This window comes from Mytilus trossulus, chromosome 1 (assembly GCF_036588685.1).
Source record: "Mytilus trossulus isolate FHL-02 chromosome 1, PNRI_Mtr1.1.1.hap1, whole genome shotgun sequence".
In the NCBI taxonomy this organism is placed as follows: domain Eukaryota; kingdom Metazoa; phylum Mollusca; class Bivalvia; order Mytilida; family Mytilidae; genus Mytilus; species Mytilus trossulus.
Genome location: NC_086373.1, coordinates 88908656 through 88934966, shown reverse-complemented (window position 1 = coordinate 88934966; position 26311 = coordinate 88908656). Strand labels below are relative to the sequence as shown.

At 35.1% G+C, this 26311-nt stretch overlaps 1 protein-coding gene across 10 annotated transcripts in view; it reads left to right on the top strand.

The window, feature by feature from the left end:
* Positions 1-848: 848 nt before the first annotated feature.
* The window catches only part of LOC134689200 (uncharacterized), a 54534-nt gene continuing 29071 nt past the window's right edge, over positions 849-26311 (top strand). For 9 of the 10 annotated variants that reach the window (XM_063549505.1, XM_063549506.1, XM_063549504.1 and 6 more), the window contains exons 1-3: positions 849-1071; positions 12042-12144; positions 25175-25251. In XM_063549505.1, the coding sequence (XP_063405575.1) occupies positions 958-1071; positions 12042-12144; positions 25175-25251 (294 nt within the window). In that variant the 5' untranslated portion in view covers positions 849-957. Of the gene's footprint in view, positions 1072-4252; positions 4339-12041; positions 12145-25174; positions 25252-26311 lie in introns of those variants that run through there. The other variant, XM_063549507.1, reaches the window with a different exon arrangement.

The window sequence follows — 26311 nt, the reverse complement described above, 5'->3', positions numbered from 1 at the left end:
CCAGAACAGGTTGTTAGGCCAGCTGCAACTTCTTGGTAAGTAAGTAGTAAGTAAGTAAATTTTATTTAGAGTCGGCATATATATACATAATAACAGAAAAAAACTTTTGCGTTTTAATTGTTTATATATTATTCCCTGGCAATTTTTACACCAGTTGTTTATGTTTTTTAACTTTGAAAATCTTCTCAAATAAAAATAGTATAAATTTTGTATTTTATTTCCTTGTACGTCAAGAGACAGGCACTATGACTGAAATGGAACATATACCGGGTAAAATGCATTTATTTGCTTTTGAAGAAAACATGACACATACAATGAACATTTAAATAGCATTTTAAAGCCACTCATTAATATATATTGAAAAGCAAAAATAATTATTGATGAAAGATTTATGCAAAATATATAAATGGTGCTTGAGAGCCTCTTGCCGGTTTATTTCTATATTAGTTTTTTGTGGTTGAACTTTATATTTATAAATGATTTTAAAAAACTTATATAATAATCGTTAATATTTTAACTGCTATATTTGTTTGTATATGCTTATCCATACTATTTTACAACAATAGCGGAAAATAGAAGAGAAGTTCAAGACAAAATATTCTTTCATATCTGGGACTTTTAGGATCTTTTAAACTGTTGTCCCGTTTATAGTACTAAAATAATAGTCCAAGTTCATATGCAGGGGGTGTATAAAGAGTAAATTAATGAAATTAGGAAACAAAAAATAGAATAAAAAATATGCTTTTAATCCTTTTAAAATTATGGACAATTATAGTTTAATTCTTCCAATTTTCTAAAAGACTCATATGAGTCCTTTGGAAGAAAAACAAAACAGGTTCACGATAATCACGTGACATTCTTCACTTTATAAGCTTCCTTGTTGACAAAGATATATAGAACGTCCGGTTTTGAAAAGCCACTTGAAGGAAATGTTTTTGGCTTACGTTTTTCTATAAAATGGTGGATCGAACTGAACAGCTCCACAGAGCTCTCAACAAGTTTATTTATCATGTTGAGCGAATGTCAAATGAAGACGACCCGTCGGGCAATGGATTTCACAGAGAATACAGGGTAGGGTTTTGTCTTTCATGTATACAGATCTATACTCATAAGATCATTAAATAATAACAAAACAAAAATATAATTTATTGGATTTGAATGAAATTACGAAAGTTGATAAGATCTACAAAATGTTGTAAATTAACTTTGTCAGTGCTTTGACAAAATTGATAAAATATTTACCTGTAAAAAGTCGGAGTTATCCCACCTCATTGTTATATTGCCCTGGGCTAAAATTCCTTCACCCTCACTCATGTTTTTTTTGTTGTGTATTCATTTAACCTAATTACAATTATAATCAAAATAAATTTTAAACTTCTGTACATGTATAAACACTGAGACTACTATAACTATAGTGATATAGTAGTCTTAGATAAACAACAGGACACAAGACTTATTAGTTTTATTAATAAAGTCATTATTTACCTACATGTAGTACATGACCTAATTATATTTGGTATGGTATGACGGCCAATGAGACAGTGTCCTTGCTTTGGTCCAGCACTCCAGAGCATTTTTGCGCCTGTCCAAAGTCAGGAGCCTCTGGCCTTTGTTAGTCTTGTATTATTTTAATTTTAGTTTCTTCTGTACAATTTGGAAATTAGTATGGTGTTCATTATCACTGAACTAGTATATATTTGTTTAGGAGCCAGCTGAAGGACGCCTTCGGATGCTGGAATTTCTTGCTACATTGAAGACCTGTTGGTGACCTTCTACTGTTTTTTTTCTATGGTGGGGTTGTTGTCTCTTTGACCCATTCCCCTTTTCCATTCTCAATTTTACATATAGAAGATGACGGGGTTGTCTGTGTTTGTGAGCACTCAACTTTCTCCTTAACATGGGACTATAGTGTTTCAAAACATGGGACTATGCATATGGTGTTTCTAAACAAATGATAATAAACTATCCACATACATGTGCATGTACATTGCTACCTATGAACAAAGGGGATGTCACACACCATTTCCTTAGTTCCATGGTTGTTACTTGTGAAATAAAGAATACTGTAGATTATCATGATTATCCATAATGTCTGTAATTAAAAATTAAATCCAATAACAATTTTATTGTTGAGTCTGCCTTTTGATGCAGAAAGCTTGACATAAGGATTGTGTGCTGGCAGTGGCAGTGTTAGTTAACTTTTTATAAGCTTTATATTTTAGAAGGTTGAAGACCTGGATGCTTTGTAACTTTGTATATGAATGCCTCATGTTTATAAGTTCCTGTCAGTTATACATTGTATGTCCAATGTTTAACTCAATACATTACTTGGCTGCCACATTGTCAATGAATGGGACATCTGAAATAGCTATGCAAATTACTTATGTTGACTTCATACCGTTAGGATGTTACTTTCACAACATTGAAAGCCAAATTCGACCCATTCCAGTTTCTCTGTCTGCAAATTTAAAACACCTATAGGGTTCTTCCAAAGGTAGCAAGTACCCTACACCCTATTAAAAATATGGCAGATTTTACAATAAGAAGGAATTATTGTTTTTTTGTATCCATCAAAAAAGCAATTGCTGAAACTGTGAAACAGACTGTGTAATGGAGTAATGCATTATGTTATTGAATAAAATGTGTCTTTCTGAGTAAATAAAAATAAAAATTACTCTGTGTTTGTGTTTTTTGTTAGAATTAGAGGGTTTTCAATTTCAAAATATTGGACATGGAATAGACATCATGACCTACTTTACTGACATCCAGCTTATTTGGAGTGGAATTTTGAAGTATTATTTATAAGTTGAGCCTAATAACATGGACTTATATTTTAATAAAAAGTCTTCTTTTGTGTTTTAATCATAACTTTAAGGCAGATTTTTATTGGTAAAGGCTAAAAAAGGTAATTTAATAATATTGTTGCTAACGTCACATCTTTTCCGTCCATTGTGGTATGTCACGATCGCAATTTTCTTGTTGGTTCTCAGACAGGCCATTGTAGTTATTTTTATCCCGGGTTTTATAAATAATTGAAAATAGCAATCATATTAAATTTGGATGACGTAAGGGGGTCAAAGGACTGGAGGAATCAATATCATTGGCTGTTTTATTTTTTGCGAACGTTACTGCTCGAGGTTTCCGTCCTAATCAGTGTCACGTGAGCAACATATATTTAGATCTGTAACTCTCCTGTATAGGAGCTACGATATCGCCCTTTGCAAAAATAGATTCGGAGTCAGTTCCTTCACATGATGGGGAAGCAAAGAAGGTCAGTTGTATGTAATATTGTTACAAGAGGACCTTAAATGTATTCCGTCCATCAAAAAGACGTTCGCAACAAAACGTAATGTCATGATAGTAGATGTTGCTAATGTTACTATTACGAATTGGTTTCTTGTGTATTCATTTGATATAAAGTACACCTACAAATGACATTCTGTATATTAAGAAATTCTAAACCAGACTGTACAATTTTATTACTCCAGGCATATATTAAACATCACTGTGTGCATACATTTTAACTTTTAAAGATGTTGTTGCTCATGTGACATGTCCAAATGTCGCTAATGTTACTCATTTTTGTCTCTGTCACGTTAGCAACATGAAAGTAGGAGACAGAAGACAATACTGTAAAATCTGCCATATGTCAAATTCCCAAATTTCAATAAAAGATTTTTAGAAAAAGAAAAAAAACGTAGATATGGATATTTCAACACCCTTCAGTACCCTTTCCCAAGGGTGTACTTGGATACTTGAGGGTGTTAAAATATTTGATTTTTAGTAGTCTTTGTTAATTACTTGACAGCTTTTTTTATTGCTTAACCTTAGCTAGGCTTGGTTATCGAATGACCACAAACATGTATTACACATGCCAACTGGTACATGATGGTAGGTGTTGTTACTGTCAATAAAAAAATATGTTTTTATGTAGTTAAGTGAGTGATGAGTGATGTAGGCTTAATAGAACATCTGTTTAACTAGTTGGTCCCCTTTTGTTTACAATTTTACTCTACTTTTTCTTTATTTTTTTCTAAACATGAAGAATATGTTTCAATTTTAGTTCCCATTTAGTTTAAAATCATCTTTGATGGCCAACTAACACTGAGTTCCGCAAGTAATACCTCTTTTATCATTATATTATTCTGTTTTATATAGTTGTACATGTAAAGATGTAGATAATTATGATGTGTAGATTATATGTGACAAGAAAGAAAGACCTTGGCAAAATGATCATATGTAAAACAGGAAGCTGAACAGTAGTTTTCTTATGTCATATTGTGTTTATGTTTATCAATTGGAGAATATACTAGTAGTAGTGCTGGCACATATTTAATAGTTCGTTATTTTTTTTTAATATTTAGAGCTTGACATACATGTATACTATACACTTAATTCCATTCTCAATTTTACTTAATATCTATTTGTCTGTAAAATTTTGACATCAAAATTAAAAATGTCTGACACTGTAAAGGGAAAGTGGTTGTTGTATGACATTTACAAGTCAAGTGTTGCCGATTCCAAAAAAGCAATAAGGTCTATTGTAATTGTAATTTGTTTACTTTTAAAGACTATATGTTTCCCTCTTCATACATCTTTTACTTCTAAAGACTATATGTTTCCCTCTTCATACATCTTTTACTTTTAAAGACTATATGTTTCCCTCTTCATACATCTTTTACTTTTAAAGACTATATGTTTCCCTCTTCATACATCTTTTACTTTTAAAGACTATATGTTTCCCTCTTCATACATCTTTTACTTTTAAAGACTATATGTTTCCCTCTTCATACATCTTTTACTTTTAAAGACTATATGTTTCCCTCTTCATACATCTTTTACTTTTAAAGACTATATGTTTCCCTCTTCATACATCTTTTTTTAAAGACTATATGTTTCCCTCTTCATACATCTTTTACTTTTAAAGACTATATGTTTCCGTCTTCATACATCTTTTACTTTTAAAGACTATATGTTTCCCTCTTCATACATCTTTTACTTTTAAAGACTATATGTTTCCCTCTTCATACATCTTTTACTTTTAAAGACTATATGTTTCCCTCTTCATATATCTTTTACTTTTAAAGACTATATGTTTCCCTCTTCATACATCTTTTTTTAAAGACTATATGTTTCCCTCTTCATACATCTTTTACTTTTAAAGACTACATGTTTCCCTCTTCATACATCTTTTACTTTTAAAGACTATATGTTTCCCTCTTCATACATCTTTTACTTTTAAAGACTATATGTTTCCCTCTTCATACATCTTTTACTTTTAAAGACTATATGTTTCCCTCTTCATACATCTTTTACTTTTAAAGACTATATGTTTCCCTCTTCATACATCTTTTACTTTTAAAGACTATATGTTTCCCTCTTCATACATCTTTTACTTTTAAAGACTATATGTTTCCCTCTTCATACATCTTTTACTTTTAAAGACTATATGTTTCCCTCTTCATACATCTTTTACTTTTAAAGACTATATGTTTCCCTCTTCATACATCTTTTACTTTTAAAGACTATATGTTTCCCTCTTCATACATCTTTTACTTTTAAAGACTATATGTTTCCCTCTTCATACATCTTTTACTTTTAAAGACTATATGTTTCCCTCTTCATACATCTTTTACTTATAAAGACTATATGTTTCCCTCTTCATACATCTTTTACTTTTAAAGACTATATGTTTCCCTCTTCATACATCTTTTACTTTTAAAGACTATATGTTTCCCTATATGTTTCCCTCTTCATACATCTTTCACTTATAAAGACTATATGTTTCCCTCTTCATACATCTTTTACTTTTAAAGACTATATGTTTCCCTCTTCATACATCTTTTACTTTTAAAGACTATATGTTTCCCTCTTCATACATCTTTTACTTTTAAAGACTATATGTTTCCCTCTTCATACATCTTTTACTTTTAAAGACTATATGTTTCCCTCTTCATACATCTTTTACTTTTAAAGACTATATGTTTCCCTATATGTTTCCCTCTTCATACATCTTTCACTTATAAAGACTATATGTTTCCCTCTTCATACATCTTTTACTTTTAAAGACTATATGTTTCCCTCTTCATACATCTTTTACTTTTAAAGACTATATGTTTCCCTCTTCATACATCTTTTACTTTTAAAGACTATATGTTTCCCTCTTCATACATCTTTTACTTTTAAAGACTATATGTTTCCCTCTTCATACATCTTTTACTTTTAAAGACTATATGTTTCCCTAGCTACATACATCTTTCCTGGAAGTTTGTGTCATTTGGGTGCTATCTCTATGTACCTTTTTATATTCTCTCACAAAAAAATTGCGTTTGTAAAATGTTATGACCTTGTCACTGTTATTTTTCAATGACATTTATTTTTCCTAAAAAAGAAGTTTGGAATTAACTTTTGTGGGTATGGTCCAACTTGACCAAGCAATTGAGGAATTAAAGTTTTTTCTGGTTTCTGGACCCCAAAAAAATGAATTATTGGGGTTCTTTGATACGCTGAATCTGACCATGCATGTTTTCAAATTTTAGATATAAGACCATAAAGAGTATATGTCTGACTTCTCTCTGTGTTGAAAAAATATGCTGTTTCAAATATTTAATCACAAATCAAATTCAGAGATGTATTGAGCTTTAAAGTAGTGTCAATACTTCCTGAAACTGTTCAGGGTTCAACATCTGCAGTCAAATCAAGCTGTTCCAGGCTGAGCATTTTGTCATTCATTATTCATAATTACTAATCTTATTAAAACAATAGGGTACAAAAAGATTTTTTGGTAGCTTTGCCCTACAATAACATTACATAACTTCTGTAAAGGACATATCTATTGAAATTTAATTAATTGTGAACACAGCCTTGAACAGGTTTTGTATTTAAATGGCTTATATATTTACATCTGTTATTGCCTTTGATAGTGATAGTGATCTTCATTAAAGGCTAAGAAAATGTATTCAGCTTAGTTTTCCTTCCTGTAATGGTATTATGTCTATCTTTTCCTGTTTATCAATGTACGTTCCATTAGATTAGTATTCTATGATGATCCTACATAGGTAAATTGATGCTTCATAGGAATGAATATTTAAGTTAAAGATTTGATTTTACAAACTAATTGTTACTGGTAATTCATTTTCCCTAAATGTATGTCAAAGTTTACTGACGTACATCAAACAAAACATAAACAAAACTAGAAAGGAAATGACATCTATGTTTATGTAATGTGTTTAAAACAAAAGGTCAATGGACTGTTTTTAAGGTCCCATTAGAGTTCAAGCTTAACATTTTTCATCAGCTTACATACTTAAGACATATTGATCAGACACAAGGCTTACAGCTTAGAAAGAATATCACAAGTCCAGTTGACCTTGACCCCTTCAGGTAGATTTCTTTCAGTCAGAATTGTCTCCTCATCTAAATGATCTATGATAAAAAAGGATAAATAAAAGACTGAGACAGTGGAGCCTTTGTATTGGAATATTACCCATTTTTCAAGAGTTAAGGAACCTCTTGTAGTTGAAAAAGATAATTGTACTTTTTTTTCTGATTATTTAATGATATGATCAGATATGTTTGACCATAGTTGTTCTTATCAGTAAGGTTTATGAAACAGTCATTTTTTGGGGTGTAAAATATTAGTGTGTGTCAGATTAGGCTTGAAAGGCCATTTAAGCTGTTGTCATTACTTGGCATCTGTTGTCATCATTGGTGTCTGTAAACTTCTACATTTTTATCTTCTTTGAAACAAGTTTACAAATTTCTTTTAACACTATTGACATGTAAAGATATGTGGATATTCCTCTATTACGATCATCAGTAGGTTTCAATCTGACTCAAATCATACTGCTACAGGCAATCGTTGAATTTAAAAAATCTTCCCCTTTAAATTTCAAGGTGAAATGTTTTGAAACTTGATTAATTGATGATTGCAGGGAATACTGCACATAATTCTCTTAAAATCCCCTTTGATACTTCATTTCCATCATCTTCTATAAAACCATCAGGCCAAATTTAATCAAACTTGGTAGGAATTGAAGAAGCATATGTTATCTGTAATGAATTTTTCAAGGATTAAAATTAAATATGAATCAAGTAGAATTATTCTTCACACATCACCACAAATGCATGCAGTTATGGTTTTTTTTTTTTTTTTTTTTTTATCATTTTTTGAATTCTAGGGTCACAAAATAAAGATTAAGTTTCTACAAAAAATGTATTAAATACAAAATGTCAATGGTAAAATTTCACTTCTAAATCTAAATATAAAAAAGTATCTTTGGACAAAACTTCACCTTTGTAATTTATAAGGAAAATTTATTATCACCTGAAGTACACTTCTGGAGATACTTTGATGATAATTTCAATTTATTGTAGGATTATATATTTTATACACTGCATTTGAATGAAAGTTGTGTGTGAAATAATTGTATATTTATTGCCCTTGCACTTTCTCAGCACACTAAGATTATAACTAAAAGCCTATACTTGGTACAGTAACTTGCGTCACAACATGCTTCCTTTATATTACACTTTTAGCTGTTTTAAATACTTTTAATATAGATCACTAAATTATGAATTTTACTAAGTTACAAAATTCAATCGTGCATTTAAATTTAATAATTGAAAATGAAATCTGTTCATTTCCTCAGTAACTTCCTGTTAATAAGTTGGGAGTTACCCCTGCATTGTTTTGTAATAACTATTTCCCCGAGACATTCTCCTCAATGATCCGAAGTGTCTTGAGACAACATGTGACCAAATAATTTGTGTGACTAAGATATTTTCATTATTCTTCAAATTTGATTTAGATATTAAGCCTTTTAAGAAGCTGCAATAAAATGCATTTTTAGATATTATTGATGAATAATAATAGATAAATTGAAGTATGGAGAAAATACATATGATCAAAGTTTGTAAATATGGTAAAAATGTATGTTTGTTTGTTTAATTTCCAGTAGCAGATATTGCATACATATTTATGATTGATTGAGTGATATACAGTCAAAATTTCACATAAGATTTCATTGGAAGATAACCAATCAACTTTTCACCCCTTTTTTCCATGTGAACTAGCTGTAACATAGTAACTGTGTAACCTAAAGTTTCCCAAATATTCTATATAAACACCAAACAAAAAAAGAATGTCCATGCTTTAAAACACCCAAAGATATACACATGTCTAATGACTCACACATTAACTGCACTGAAATCCAACAACTGCCAAGGCCGTAACTAGGCTTCTTATTTTAGTGAGGTAAAATAATTGAGCTGAGCGAAGTGAGGCGAATTTTTTTTTTGGAGGGTATGAAATGAATGGTGCAAAATCCTGCATTCTAGGCATTTTTAGAGAGTTTGATAATGTTTTGAATTTGAACATTTTTCATATAAATTTTTCATATTTTAAGACTTTTACTAACACCAAATTTTTTACAACTTTATTTAAATCTATATGTAAGATAATCATCCAAATATCACTGATTTGAGTCTGCTGCCAGAACATAGAACAAACATTGATTCAGTAGAGTTTGCCAAAATTTTCTATGGCCGGTTCAGTCAAATCGTTTTAGAATCATAAGTTGGTCTGCTAATATCCTTATCACGATGAACATGGAACATGGCAAGACCGCACAATCTCTTGCCACTCATACATGCTCATCAGTTTCCAAGTTTTCAATCCTTTCAGGGCAGTCTGTTTCTTAAGGTAGCACATTATCATCAACACAATGATCAATGTCTTCTTCCAATTCCTTCTCCATCATCAATTTGGTAGCAGCATCGGTAGTAACAGTTTTGTTTGCAAAAGGGAATTAAGCTTTCCTGTAAGCACCATCATACAGTCGCAGTTACAAAATATTAAACCTGCTTTTATGCTGACAAAGAGAAGACAAACTAAGTATAAAATGATATAAGATACATGTATGTGTATAATGATTTTTGTATATGATATGGGTACAGGGGAATTGGAATGGAGTTTTTGACATTTACATGTAGGTCCGTAATTTCAAATTATTTCTGGAAATAGTTGGTGATATTTTAGTTTTAGAATATATAAAGTTTAGGGGTTAGGGTTTGGGGTGTCCGATTCCGATACCCAGAATATAAAGAAACGAATTTCCCTAGTCCCAAATAAGTAAAGACAAAATCCTGTGTTAAAGGTTCTACCATTCCTCAATAATATGAAATTGGAATATAGGATATTCTTTCAATTTTTAAGGTTAAAGAAACATGGATAAAAACTAATCCATGCATGTTTCATATTATTTATATTTCATTTATCTTTAAAGAGAAAGATAAAAGTTCGTGAAATGAATACGCAGACAGGACTGCCCCTTTGCAATACCCAGTCATTGATTTGTCAAAAGCTGGTGAAACGGAGAAATGAAGGAGAAATGAGGACTGCCCCCTTCTGAAGACCAGTACTTGATTTGTCAGTCTACTTATCGTTTTTGGATTGAAGTTGTATGCAGTACTCAGACTCTGTTCACAAAACACTAGTTTACTAGAATTATTCTTTCTTTACCTTTAGTGTGGCTTTTCTAGCTTTTTCTGCAAGAACCTGTTTTTAACTAGAGATCCATGATGATTATCGTTACTAGGTTAATGTAATCGAGAGATGCTGAGTTATATCCTGGAAGAATAGTTTAAAAGGAATGATGACAAGTTATAAAAATTAAGGTTGAGACAGAACAACAAATGACTATTATATTTATATATCTGTATAAAAAAAATCAGTGTCGAAATTTTAGTGAGGCAATTGCCTCACTTGCCTCAAGGGTAGTTACGGCCTTGACTGCCAAATTCAAAGGAATATTTTTTATCAGCCTTTTCTTTTTTGAATGCAGCCATGTGACGATCAATGATTTGATAGTTTTACTGCATGTATTTTTGGCTTTATATATCTGACCTTGACCTCATTTTCTATGATCATGTTAAGTTTATGTGATACTTCAAGTAAAACTACATTATCTGACCTTGACCTCATTTTCTATGATCATGTTAAGTTTATGTGATACTTCAAGTAAAACTACATTATCTGACCTTGACCTCATTTTCTATGATCATGTTAAGTTTATGTGATACTTCAAGTAAAACTACATTTTTGAATATTAGTATACAATCAATAATCAGTAAAGAAGGCAAGACATTTCAGCATGTGCACTCTTGTTAGCTCACTTTGTTGGAAGAGCACATTGTGATCTATTGTCTTAATGAAGTTACAGTTATCAAATGTAGTAACAGTAATGGTGTGTCTGTAAAAGGTCAAGGCTAATAGGTAGCTGTTTCAATTTGTCCCTATCCCAAACTCTATAATTCTACCTTCTTTGTTTATGATATGCCAATAACTTGAAGGAAGCCAGTTTGACACATAAAAATCAAGAAACCAACCAATGTAAAGCCTTTTGAAAGTTTGAGACCTATGTTGTATACTTCTCAAATTATAAAATGATTACTGTGATTTGATTTTTATGCCCCACCTACGATAGTAGAGGGGCATTGTGTCTTCTGGTCTGTGCGTCCGTTCATCCGTCCGTCCGTCTGTTCGTCCGTCTGTCACGCTTCTGGTTAAAGTTTTTTGGTCAAGGTAGTTTTTGATGAAGTTGAAGTCCAATCAACTTGAAACTTAGTACACATGTTCCTTATGATATGATATTTCTAATTTTAAAGCCAAATTAAACTTTTGACCCCAATTTCACGGTCCACTGAACATAGAAAATGTAAGTGCATGTTTCACGTTTAAGTTTTTGGTCAAGGTAGTTTTTGATGAAGTTGAAGACCAAACAACTTTCAACTTAGTACACATGTTGAATTGTTCCCTATGATATTATATTTCTAATTTTAATGCCTAATTATATTTTTTATCCAATTTCATGGTCCAGTGAACATGGAAAATGATAATGCGAGTGGGGCATCCGTGTACTTTGGACACATTCTTGTTACAAAGTGACTTAGTAAAATGGTTCAGATTTAACACATTACTAGGTAAATTGCTCAAACCAATGATTTCTTCTTTGTATTGATCATAAAATTGTACATTACAGGAACTACGAGATTTGGCCATAAAGAATAGAGACACAGTTGCTGCTACGCATGGAAGAATACCTCACAATATCAGGAAAAACAGATATAAAGATATTGTACCTTGTAAGTATTGGTTATCCTCATTACTACAAGGATCTGACCGTCCCAGACCCGCATGGGTGGTCAAGGTTACCATACAATATCAGGAAAAACAGATATAAAGATATTGTACCTTGTAAGTATTGGTTATTCTCTTTACTACAAGGATCTGACCGTCCCAGACCCTCATGGGTGGTTGAGGTTACCACACAACATCAGGAAAAACAGATATTAAGATATTGTACCTTGTAAGTATTGGTTATCCTCTTTACTACAAGGATCTGACCGTCCCAGACCCTCATGGGTGGTTGAGGTTACCACACAATATCAGGAAAAACAGATATAAAGATATTGTACCTTGTAAGTATTGGTTATCCTCTTTACTACAAGGATCTGACTGCCCCAGACCTGCATGGGTGGTCAAGGTTACCACACAATATCAGGAAAAACAGATATAAAGATATTGTACCTTGTAAGTATTGGTTATCCTCTTTACTACAAGGATCTGACCGTCCCAGACCCTCATGGGTGGTTGAGGTTACCACACAATATCAGGAAAACAGATATAAAGATATTGTACCTTGTAAGTATTGGTAATCCTCTTTACTACAAGGATCTGACTGCCCCAGACCTGCATGGGTGGTTGAGGTTACCACACAATATCAGGAAAAACAGATATAAAGATATGGTACCTTGTAAGTATTGGTTATCCTCTTTACTACAAGGATCTGACCGTCTCAGATCCTCATGGGTGGTTGAGGTTACCACACAATATCAGGAAAAACAGATATAAAGATATTGTACCTTGTAAGTATTGGTTATCCTCTTTACTACAAGGATCTGACCGTCTCAGATCCTCATGGGTGGTTGAGGTTACCACACAATATCAGGAAAAACAGATATAAAGATATTGTACCTTGTAAGTACTGGTTATCCTCATTACTACAAGGATCTGACCGTCCCAGATCCTCATGGGTGGTTGAGGTTACCACACAATATCAGGAAAAACAGATATAAAGATATTGTACCTTGTAAGTATTGGTTATCCTCTTTACTACAAGGATCTGACTGTCCCAGACCCTCATGGGTGGTTGAGGTTACCACACAATATCAGGAAAAACAGATATAAAGATATTGTACCTTGTAAGTATTGGTTATCCTCTTTACTACAAGGATCTGACCGTCTCAGAACCTCATGGCTGGTTGAGGTTACCACACAATATCAGGAAAAACAGATATAAAGATATTGTACCTTGTAAGTATTGGTTATCCTCATTACTACAAGGATCTGACCGTCCCAGACCCGCATGGGTGGTTGAGGTTACCACACAATATCAGGAAAACAGATATAAAGATATTGTACCTTGTAAGTATTGGTTATCCTCTTTACTACAAGGATCTGACTGTCCCAGACCCTCATGGGTGGTCAAGGTTATCTCACAATATCAGGAAAAACAGATATAAAGATATTGTACCTTGTAAGTATTGGTTATCCTCTTTACTACAAGGATTTGACCGTCCCAGACCCTCATGGGTGGTTGAGGTTACCACACAACATCAGGAAAAATAGATATTAAGATATTGTACCTTGTAAGTATTGGTTATCCTCTTTACTACAAGGATCTGACCGTCCCAGACCCGCATGGGTGGTTGAGGTTACCACACAATATCAGGAAAACAGATATAAAGATATTGTACCTTGTAAGTATTGGTTATCCTCTTTACTACAAGGATCTGACCGTCCCAGACCCTCGTGGGTGGTCAAGGTTACCACACAATATCAGGAAAACAGATATAAAGATATTGTACCTTGTAAGTATTGGTTATCCTCTTTACTACAAGGATCTGACTGTCCCAGACCCTCATGGGTGGTCTAGGTTACCACACAATATCAGAAAAACAGATATAAAGATATTGTACCTTGTAAGTATTGGTTATCCTCTTTACTACAAGGATCTGACCGTCCCAGACCCTCATGGGTGGTCAAGGTTACCACACAATATCAGGAAAAACAGATATAAAGATATTGTACCTTTTAAGTATTGGTAATCCTCTTTACTACAAGGATCTGACCGTCTCAGACCCTCATGGGTGGTCAAGGTTACCACACAATATCAGGAAAAACAGATATAAAGATATTGTACCTTGTAAGTATTGGTTATCCTCTTTACTACAAGGATCTGACCGTCCCAGACCCTCATGGGTGGTTGAGGTTACCACACAATATCAGGAAAAACAGATATAAAGATATTGTACCTTGTAAGTATTGGTTATCCTCATTACTACAAGGATCTGACCGTCCCAGATCCTCATGGGTGGTCAAGGTTACTACACAACATCAGGAAAACAGATATAAAGATATTGTACCTTGTAAGTATTGGTTATTCTCTTTACTACAAGGATCTGACCGTCACAGACCCTCTTGGGTGGTCAAGGTTACCACACAATATCAGGAAAAAAGATATAAAGATATTTACCTTGTAAGTATTGGTTATCCTCATTACTACAAGGATCTGACCGTCCCAGACCCGCATGGGTGGTTGAGGTTACCACACAATATCAGGAAAACAGATATAAAGATATTGTACCTTGTAAGTATTGGTTATCCTCTTTACTACAAGGATCTGACCGTCCCAGACCCTCGTGGGTGGTCAAGGTTACCACACAATATCAGGAAAACAGATATAAAGATATTGTACCTTGTAAGTATTGGTTATCCTCTTTACTACAAGGATCTGACTGTCCCAGACCCTCATGGGTGGTCTAGGTTACCACACAATATCAGAAAAACAGATATAAAGATATTGTACCTTGTAAGTATTGGTTATCCTCTTTACTACAAGGATCTGACCGTCCCAGACCCTCATGGGTGGTCAAGGTTACCACACAATATCAGGAAAAACAGATATAAAGATATTGTACCTTTTAAGTATTGGTAATCCTCTTTACTACAAGGATCTGACCGTCTCAGACCCTCATGGGTGGTCAAGGTTACCACACAATATCAGGAAAAACAGATATAAAGATATTGTACCTTGTAAGTATTGGTTATCCTCTTTACTACAAGGATCTGACCGTCCCAGACCCTCATGGGTGGTTGAGGTTACCACACAATATCAGGAAAAACAGATATAAAGATATTGTACCTTGTAAGTATTGGTTATCCTCATTACTACAAGGATCTGACCGTCCCAGATCCTCATGGGTGGTCAAGGTTACTACACAACATCAGGAAAACAGATATAAAGATATTGTACCTTGTAAGTATTGGTTATCCTCTTTACTACAAGGATCTGACCGTCACAGACCCTCTTGGGTGGTCAAGGTTACCACACAATATCAGGAAAAAAGATATAAAGATATTTACCTTGTAAGTATTGGTTATCCTCTTTACTACAAGGATCTGACTGTCCCAGACCCTCATGGGTGGTCGAGGTTACCACACAATATCAGGAAAAACAGATATAAAGATTTTGTACATTGTAAGTATTGGTTATCCTCTTTACTACAAGGATCTGACTGCCCCAGACCTGCATGGGTGGTTGAGGTTACCACACAATATCAGGAAAAACAGATATAAAGATATTGTACCTTGTAAGTATTGGTTATCCTCATTACTACAAGGATCTGACCGTTCCAGACCCTCATGGGTGGTTGAGGTAACCACACAATATCAGAAAAAACAGATATAAAGATATTGTACCTTGTAAGTATTGGTTATCCTCATTACTACAAGGATCTGACCGTTCCAAACCCTCATGGGTGGTTGAGGTTACCACACAATATCAGAAAAAACAGATTTAAAGATATTGTACCTTGTAAGTATTGGTTATCCTCTTTACTACAAGGATCTGACCGTCCCAGATCCTCATGGGTGGTTGAGGTTACCACACAATATCAGGAAAAACAGATATAAAGATATTGTACCTTGTAAGTATTGGTTATCCTCTTTACTACAAGGATCTGACTGTCCCAGACCCTCATGGGTGGTTGAGGTTACCACACAATATCAGGAAAAACAGATATAAAGATATTGTACCTTGTAAGTATTGGTTATCCTCTTTACTACAAGGATCTGACCGTCTCAGAACCTCATGGGTGGTTGAGGTTACCACACAATATCAGGAAAAACAGATATAAAGATATTGTACCTTGTAAGTATTGGTTATCCTCATTACTACAAGGATCTGACCGTCCCAGACCCGCATGGGTGGTTGAGGTTACCACACAATATCAGGAAAAACAGATATAAAGATATTGTACCTTGTAAGTATTGGTTATCCTCTTTACTACAAGGATCTGACTGTCCCAGACCCTCATGGGAGGTCAAGGTTATCTCACAATTTCAGGAAAAACAGATATAAAGATATTGTACCTTGTAAGTATTGGTTATCCTCTTTACTACAAGGATCTGACCGTCCCAGACCCTCATGGGTGGTTGAGGTTACCACACAACATCAGGAAAAACAGATATTAAGATATTGTACCTTGTAAATATTGGTTATCCTCTTTACTACAAGGATCTGACCGTCCCAGACCCGCATGGGTGGTTGAGGTTACCACACAATATCAGGAAAACAGATATAAAGATATTGTACCTTGTAAGTATTGGTTATCCTCTTTACTACAAGGATCTGACCGTCCCAGACCCTCATGGGTGGTCAAGGTTACCACACAATATCAGGAAAACAGATATAAAGATATTGTACCTTGTAAGTATTGGTTATCCTCTTTACTACAAGGATCTGACCGTCACAGACCCTCATGGGTGGTCAAGGTTACCACACAATATCAGGAAAACAGATATAAAGATATTGTACCTTGTAAGTATTGGTTATCCTCTTTACTACAAGGATCTGACCGTCCCAGACCCTCATGGGTGGTCAAGGTTACCACACAATATCAGGAAAAACAGATATAAAGATATTGTACCTTTTAAGTATTGGTAATCCTCTTTACTACAAGGATCTGACCGTCTCAGACCCTCATGGGTGGTCAAGGTTACCACACAATATCAGGAAAAACAGATATAAAGATATTGTACCTTGTAAGTATTGGTTATCCTCTTTACTACAAGGATCTGACCGTCCCAGACCCTCATGGGTGGTTGAGGTTACCACACAATATCAGGAAAAACAGATATAAAGATATTGTACCTTGTAAGTATTGGTTATCCTCATTACTACAAGGATCTGACCGTCCCAGATCCTCATGGGTGGTCAAGGTTACTACACAACATCATGAAAACAGATATAAAGATATTGTACCTTGTAAGTATTGGTTATCCTCTTTACTACAAGGATCTGACCGTCACAGACCCTCATGGGTGGTCAAGGTTACCACACAATATCAGGAAAAAAGATATAAAGATATTTACCTTGTAAGTATTGGTTATCCTCTTTACTACAAGGATCTGACTGTCCCAGACCCTCATGGGTGGTCGAGGTTACCACACAATATCAGGAAAAACAGATATAAAGATTTTGTACCTTGTAAGTATTGGTTATCCTCTTTACTACAAGGATCTGACTGCCCCAGACCTGCATGGGTGGTTGAGGTTACCACACAATATCAGGAAAAACAGATATAAAGATATTGTACCTTGTAAGTATTGGTTATCCTCTTTACTACAAGGATCTGACTGTCCCAGACCCTCATGGGTGGTTGAGGTTACCACACAATATCAGGAAAAACAGATATAAAGATATTGTACCTTGTAAGTATTGGTTATCCTCTTTACTACAAGGATCTGACGTCTCAGAACCTCATGGGTGGTTGAGGTTACCACACAATATCAGGAAAAACAGATATAAAGATATTGTACCTTGTAAGTATTGGTTATCCTCATTACTACAAGGATCTGACCGTCCCAGACCCGCATGGGTGGTTGAGGTTACCACACAATATCAGGAAAAACAGATATAAAGATATTGTACCTTGTAAGTATTCGTTATCCTCATTACTACAAGGATCTGACCGTCCCAGACCCACATGGGTGGTTGAGGTTACCACACAATATCAGGAAAAACAGATATTAAGATATTGTACCTTGTAAGTATTGGTTATCCTCTTTACTACAAGGATCTGACCGTCCCAGACCTGCATGGGTGGTTGAGGTTACCACACAATATCAGGAAAACAGATATAAAGATATTGTACCTTGTAAGTATTGGTTATCCTCTTTACTACAAGGATCTGACCGTCCCAGACCCTCATGGGTGGTCAAGGTTACCACACAATATCAGGAAAACAGATATAAAGATATTGTACCTTGTAAGTATTGGTTATCCTCTTTACTACAAGGATCTGACCGTCACAGACCCTCATGGGTGGTCAAGGTTACCACACAATATCAGGAAAACAGATATAAAGATATTGTACCTTGTAAGTATTCGTTATCCTCATTACTACAAGGATCTGACCGTCCCAGACCCACATGGGTGGTTGAGGTTACCACACAATATCAGGAAAAACAGATATTAAGATATTGTACCTTGTAAGTATTGGTTATCCTCTTTACTACAAGGATCTGACCGTCCCAGACCTGCATGGGTGGTTGAGGTTACCACACAATATCAGGAAAACAGATATAAAGATATTGTACCTTGTAAGTATTGGTTATCCTCTTTACTACAAGGATCTGACTGTCCCAGACCCTCATGGGTGGTTGAGGTTACCACACAATATCAGGAAAAACAGATATAAAGATATTGTACCTTGTAAGTATTGGTTATCCTCTTTACTACAAGGATCTGACCGTCTCAGAACCTCATGGGTGGTTGAGGTTACCACACAATATCAGGAAAAACAGATATAAAGATATTGTACCTTGTAAGTATTGGTTATCCTCATTACTACAAGGATCTGACCGTCCCAGACCCGCATGGGTGGTTGAGGTTACCACACAATATCAGGAAAAACAGATATAAAGATATTGTACCTTGTAAGTATTGGTTATCCTCTTTACTACAAGGATCTGACTGTCCCAGACCCTCATGGGAGGTCAAGGTTATCTCACAATTTCAGGAAAAACAGATATAAAGATATTGTACCTTGTAAGTATTGGTTATCCTCTTTACTACAAGGATCTGACCGTCCCAGACCCTCATGGGTGGTAGAGGTTACCACACAACATCAGGAAAAACAGATATTAAGATATTGTACCTTGTAAATATTGGTTATCCTCTTTACTACAAGGATCTGACCGTCCCAGACCCGCATGGGTGGTTGAGGTTACCACACAATATCAGGAAAACAGATATAAAGATATTGTACCTTGTAAGTATTGGTTATCCTCTTTACTACAAGGATCTGACCGTCCCAGACCCTCATGGGTGGTCAAGGTTACCACACAATATCAGGAAAACAGATATAAAGATATTGTACCTTGTAAGTATTGGTTATCCTCTTTACTACAAGGATCTGACCGTCACAGACCCTCATGGGTGGTCAAGGTTACCACACAATATCAGGAAAACAGATATAAAGATATTGTACCTTGTAAGTATTGGTTATCCTCTTTACTACAAGGATCTGACCGTCCCAGACCCTCATGGGTGGTCAAGGTTACCACACAATATCAGGAAAAACAGATATAAAGATATTGTACCTTTTAAGTATTGGTAATCCTCTTTACTACAAGGATCTGACCGTCTCAGACCCTCATGGGTGGTCAAGGTTACCACACAATATCAGGAAAAACAGATATAAAGATATTGTACCTTGTAAGTATTGGTTATCCTCTTTACTACAAGGATCTGACCGTCCCAGACCCTCATGGGTGGTTGAGGTTACCACACAATATCAGGAAAAACAGATATAAAGATATTGTACCTTGTAAGTATTGGTTATCCTCATTACTAAAAGGATCTGACCGTCCCAGATCCTCATGGGTGGTCAAGGTTACTACACAACATCATGAAAACAGATATAAAGATATTGTACCTTGTAAGTATTGGTTATCCTCTTTACTACAAGGATCTGACCGTCACAGACCCTCATGGGTGGTCAAGGTTACCACACAATATCAGGAAAAAAGATATAAAGATATTTACCTTGTAAGTATTGGTTATCCTCTTTACTACAAGGATCTGACTGTCGCAGACCCTCATGGGTGGTCGAGGTTACCACACAATATCAGGAAAAACAGATATAAAGATTTTGTACCTTGTAAGTATTGGTTATCCTCTTTACTACAAGGATCTGACTGCCCCAGACCTGCATGGGTGGTTGAGGTTACCACACAATATCAGGAAAAACAGATATACAGATATTGTACCTTGTAAGTATTGGTTATCCTCTTTACTACAAGGATCTGACTGTCCCAGACCCTCATGGGTGGTTGAGGTTACCACACAATATCAGGAAAAACAGATATAAAGATATTGTACCTTGTAAGTATTGGTTATCCTCTTTACTACAAGGATCTGACGTCTCAGAACCTCATGGGTGGTTGAGGTTACCACACAATATCAGGAAAAACAGATATAAAGATATTGTACCTTGTAAGTATTGGTTATCCTCATTACTACAAGGATACGACCGTCCCAGACCCGCATGGGTGGTTGAGGTTACCACACAATATCAGGAAAAACAGATATAAATATATTGTACCTTGTAAGTATTCGTTATCCTCATTACTACAAGGATCTGACCGTCCCAGACCCACATGGGTGGTTGAGGTTACCACACAATATCAGGAAAACAGATATAAAGATATTGTACCTTGTAAGTATTGGTTATCCTCTTTACTACAAGGATCTGACCGTCACAGACCCTCATGGGTGGTCAAGGTTACCACACAATATCAGGAAAACAGATATAAAGATATTGTACCTTGTAAGTATTGGTTATCCTCTTTACTACACGGATCTGACCGTCCCAGACCCTCATGGGTGGTCAAGGTTACCACACAATATCAGGAAAAACAGATATAAAGATATTGTACCTTTTAAGTATTGGTAATCCTCTTTACTACAAGGATCTGACCGTCTCAGACCCTCATGGGTGGTCAAGGTTACCACACAATATCAGGAAAAACAGATATAAAGATATTGTACCTTGTAAGTATTGGTTATCCTCTTTACTACAAGGATCTGACCGTCCCAGACCCTCATGGGTGGTTGAGGTTACCACACAATATCAGGAAAAACAGATATAAAGATATTGTACCTTGTAAGTATTGGTTATCCTCATTACTACAAGGATCTGACCGTCCCAGATCCTCATGGGTGGTCAAGGTTACTACACAACATCAGGAAAACAGATATAAAGATATTGTACCTTGTAAGTATTGGTTATCCTCTTTACTACAAGGATCTGACCGTCACAGACCCTCATGGGTGGTCAAGGTTACCACACAATATCAGGAAAAACAGATATAAAGATATTTACCTTGTAAGTATTGGTTATCCTCTTTACTACAAGGATCTGACTGTCCCAGACCCTCATGGGTGGTCGAGGTTACCACACAATATCAGGAAAAACAGATATAAAGATTTTGTACCTTGTAAGTATTGGTTATCCTCTTTACTACAAGGATCTGACTGCCCCAGACCTGCATGGGTGGTTGAGGTTACCACACAATATCAGGAAAAACAGATATAAAGATATTGTACCTTGTAAGTATTGGTTATCCTCTTTACTACAAGGATCTGACTGTCCCAGACCCTCATGGGAGGTCAAGGTTATCTCACAATTTCAGGAAAAACAGATATAAAGATATTGTACCTTGTAAGTATTGGTTATCCTCTTTACTACAAGGATCTGACCGTCCCAGACCCTCATGGGTGGTTGAGGTTACCACACAACATCAGGAAAAACAGATATTAAGATATTGTACCTTGTAAATATTGGTTATCCTCTTTACTACAAGGATCTGACCGTCCCAGACCCGCATGGGTGGTTGAGGTTACCACACAATATCAGGAAAACAGATATAAAGATATTGTACCTTGTAAGTATTGGTTATCCTCTTTACTACAAGGATCTGACCGTCCCAGACCCTCATGGGTGGTCAAGGTTACCACACAATATCAGGAAAAACAGATATAAAGATATTGTACCTTTTAAGTATTGGTAATCCTCTTTACTACAAGGATCTGACCGTCTCAGACCCTCATGGGTGGTCAAGGTTACCACACAATATCAGGAAAAACAGATATAAAGATATTGTACCTTGTAAGTATTGGTTATCCTCTTTACTACAAGGATCTGACCGTCCCAGACCCTCATGGGTGGTTGAGGTTACCACACAATATCAGGAAAAACAGATATAAAGATATTGTACCTTGTAAGTATTGGTTATCCTCATTACTACAAGGATCTGACCGTCCCAGATCCTCATGGGTGGTCAAGGTTACTACACAACATCATGAAAACAGATATAAAGATATTGTACCTTGTAAGTATTGGTTATCCTCTTTACTACAAGGATCTGACCGTCACAGACCCTCATGGGTGGTCAAGGTTACCACACAATATCAGGAAAAAAGATATAAAGATATTTACCTTGTAAGTATTGGTTATCCTCTTTACTACAAGGATCTGACTGTCCCAGACCCTCATGGGTGGTCGAGGTTACCACACAATATCAGGAAAAACAGATATAAAGATTTTGTACCTTGTAAGTATTGGTTATCCTCTTTACTACAAGGATCTGACTGCCCCAGACCTGCATGGGTGGTTGAGGTTACCACACAATATCAGGAAAAACAGATATAAAGATATTGTACCTTGTAAGTATTGGTTATCCTCTTTACTACAAGGATCTGACTGTCCCAGACCCTCATGGGTGGTTGAGGTTACCACACAATATCAGGAAAAACAGATATAAAGATATTGTACCTTGTAAGTATTGGTTATCCTCTTTACTACAAGGATCTGACGTCTCAGAACCTCATGGGTGGTTGAGGTTACCACACAATATCAGGAAAAACAGATATAAAGATATTGTACCTTGTAAGTATTGGTTATCCTCATTACTACAAGGATCTGACCGTCCCAGACCCGCATGGGTGGTTGAGGTTACCACACAATATCAGGAAAAACAGATATAAAGATATTGTACCTTGTAAGTATTCGTTATCCTCATTACTACAAGGATCTGACCGTCCCAGACCCACATGGGTGGTTGAGGTTACCACACAATATCAGGAAAAACAGATATTAAGATATTGTACCTTGTAAGTATTGGTTATCCTCTTTACTACAAGGATCTGACCGTCCCAGACCTGCATGGGTGGTTGAGGTTACCACACAATATCAGGAAAACGGATATAAAGATATTGTACCTTGTAAGTATTGGTTATCCTCTTTACTACAAGGATCTGACCGTCCCAGACCCTCATGGGTGGTCAAGGTTACCACACAATATCAGGAAAACAGATATAAAGATATTGTACCTTGTAAGTATTGGTTATCCTCTTTACTACAAGGATCTGACCGTCACAGACCCTCATGGGTGGTCAAGGTTACCACACAATATCAGGAAAACAGATATAAAGATATTGTACCTTGTAAGTATTGGTTATCCTCTTTACTACAAGGATCTGACCGTCCCAGACCCTCATGGGTGGTCAAGGTTACCACACAATATCAGGAAAAACAGATATAAAGATATTGTACCTTTTAAGTATTGGTAATCCTCTTTACTACAAGGATCTGACCGTCTCAGACCCTCATGGGTGGTCAAGGTTACCACACAATATCAGGAAAAACAGATATAAAGATATTGTACCTTGTAAGTATTGGTTATCCTCTTTACTACAAGGATCTGACCGTCCCAGACCCTCATGGGTGGTTGAGGTTACCACACAATATCAGGAAAAACAGATATAAAGATATTGTACCTTGTAAGTATTGGTTATCCTCATTACTACAAGGATCTGACCGTCCCAGATCCTCATGGGTGGTCAAGGTTACTACACAACATCAGGAAAACAGATATAAAGATATTGTACCTTGTAAGTATTGGTTATCCTCTTTACTACAAGGATCTGACCGTCACAGACCCTCATGGGTGGTCAAGGTTACCACACAATATCAGGAAAAACAGATATAAAGATATTTACCTTGTAAGTATTGGTTATCCTCTTTACTACAAGGATCTGACTGTCCCAGACCCTCATGGGTGGTCGAGGTTACCACACAATATCAGGAAAAACAGATATAAAGATTTTGTACCTTGTAAGTATTGGTTATCCTCTTTACTACAAGGATCTGACTGCCCCAGACCTGCATGGGTGGTTGAGGTTACCACACAATATCAGGAAAAACAGATATAAAGATATTGTACCTTGTAAGTATTGGTTATCCTCATTACTACAAGGATCTGACCGTTCCAGACCCTCATGGGTGGTTGAGGTTACCACACAATATCAGAAAAAACAGATATAAAGATATTGTACCTTGTAAGTATTGGTTATCCTCATTACTACAAGGATCTGACCGTTCCAAACCCTCATGGGTGGTTGAGGTTACCACACAATATCAGAAAAAACAGATTTAAAGATATTGTACCTTGTAAGTATTGGTTATCCTCTTTACTACAAGGATCTGACTGCCCCAGACCTGCATGGGTGGTCAAGGTTACCACACAATATCATGAAAAACAGATATAAAGATATTGTACCTTGTAAGTATTGGTTATTCTCTTTACTACAAGGATCTGACTGTCCCAGACCTGCATGGGTGGTTGAGGTTCAGTAAACCACCTCTACTAGTAGTAGTATTACAAGGATTAAGGACAATTGTTTTAACTTCAATAGATTACACCACTGTTTGAGTCTTTGTTTGTTTGAAAAAAAATACAGATTCAGGCATTTGCAAGATGAAGCTGTCTGAAAAAATTGGGGCCTCAGTATTATCAACATTAGGTCTTAATATCACGGATTTGAAGTATTTCCCAATAGAGTTTAAAATACAAAGTACCAGTACTTATATCTGTGGTATACCACAGGAAACAGTGTAAATTGAAAAATGAGAATGTAAGTTTTGTTTGTTGTTGAGAATTACATTTGTAAATTAATAGATATCTTAATATTTTTTATTTAAGTTGATGATACAAGGGTTACATTAAGAGAAATACCAGGAGTACAAGGATCAGACTACATCAATGCTAATTATGTACTGGTAGGTTTAAAATCAATGCTAATTATGTACTGGTAGGTTTAAAATCAATGCTAATTATGTACTGGTAGGTTTAAAATCAATTCTTATTATGTACTGGTAGGTTTAAAATCAATTCTTATTATGTACTGGTAGGTTTAAAATCAATGCTAATTATGTACTGGTAGGTTTAAAATCAATGCTAATTATGTACTGGTAGGTTTAAAATCAATGCTAATTATGTACTGGTAGGTTTTAACATGGAAAACAGTCATTATCAAGGATCTTTCATTTAAGCATTACATTAACATTGAATTTGGAATAATTTTGAATTCTTGAAAATCGAGAGAAAATATATAACTAAAGAGGGCTAGACATGTGTGCATGGCTAAGGTTAATTTTACCTAATCTGATATTTTAGTAAAATATACTAAGTAACCTCCTTAACAATTGAACACATGGCTAATCCTCCTAAACTTTGTTAGTTTTCATTATACTTTTCTTATCAGTTTTCTAGTATTCAAAATTATTCCCATTTGAAAGAGGCTTGTATGTTGAATTTGTATTTATGAAAGTCATGTTTTAACAAGAATACAGTTTTCCCTCAATTTGGGAAAGTTAAATAAATGAATTCACAGTATACAACTTTTCATAATATACAGGGAAATAAACATATCAAAGGAACAAAGCTTTTCATTGTAAAAGTCAGTGTTAAGTTAGAGTAGATAATTTGGAATAGGTCAAAATAATCATGCACAATATCCGTAACAGTTTCCATTATTATATGTATCATTATCCTGAACTTAAAAGACTTTTGTGAAAATTATGACAAGGAACACAACTATACATGAACAAAGATATGTACTATCAAATAAAACTAAATAAACAAATTAATAATTGTAACTTCATTTTAAGAACCAGTAGATTGACTACAACACTTAAGTGAACTGCAAATTTATTTCCTCTATTATTTGCAGTTAACTTAAATGTTGTTGTTAATACTGAGGTTTTTAGATTTATTTCTTTTGACAACCTGGGATACCATGGTATCCACTCAGGTATCTCTGCCTATATGAAACTTAGC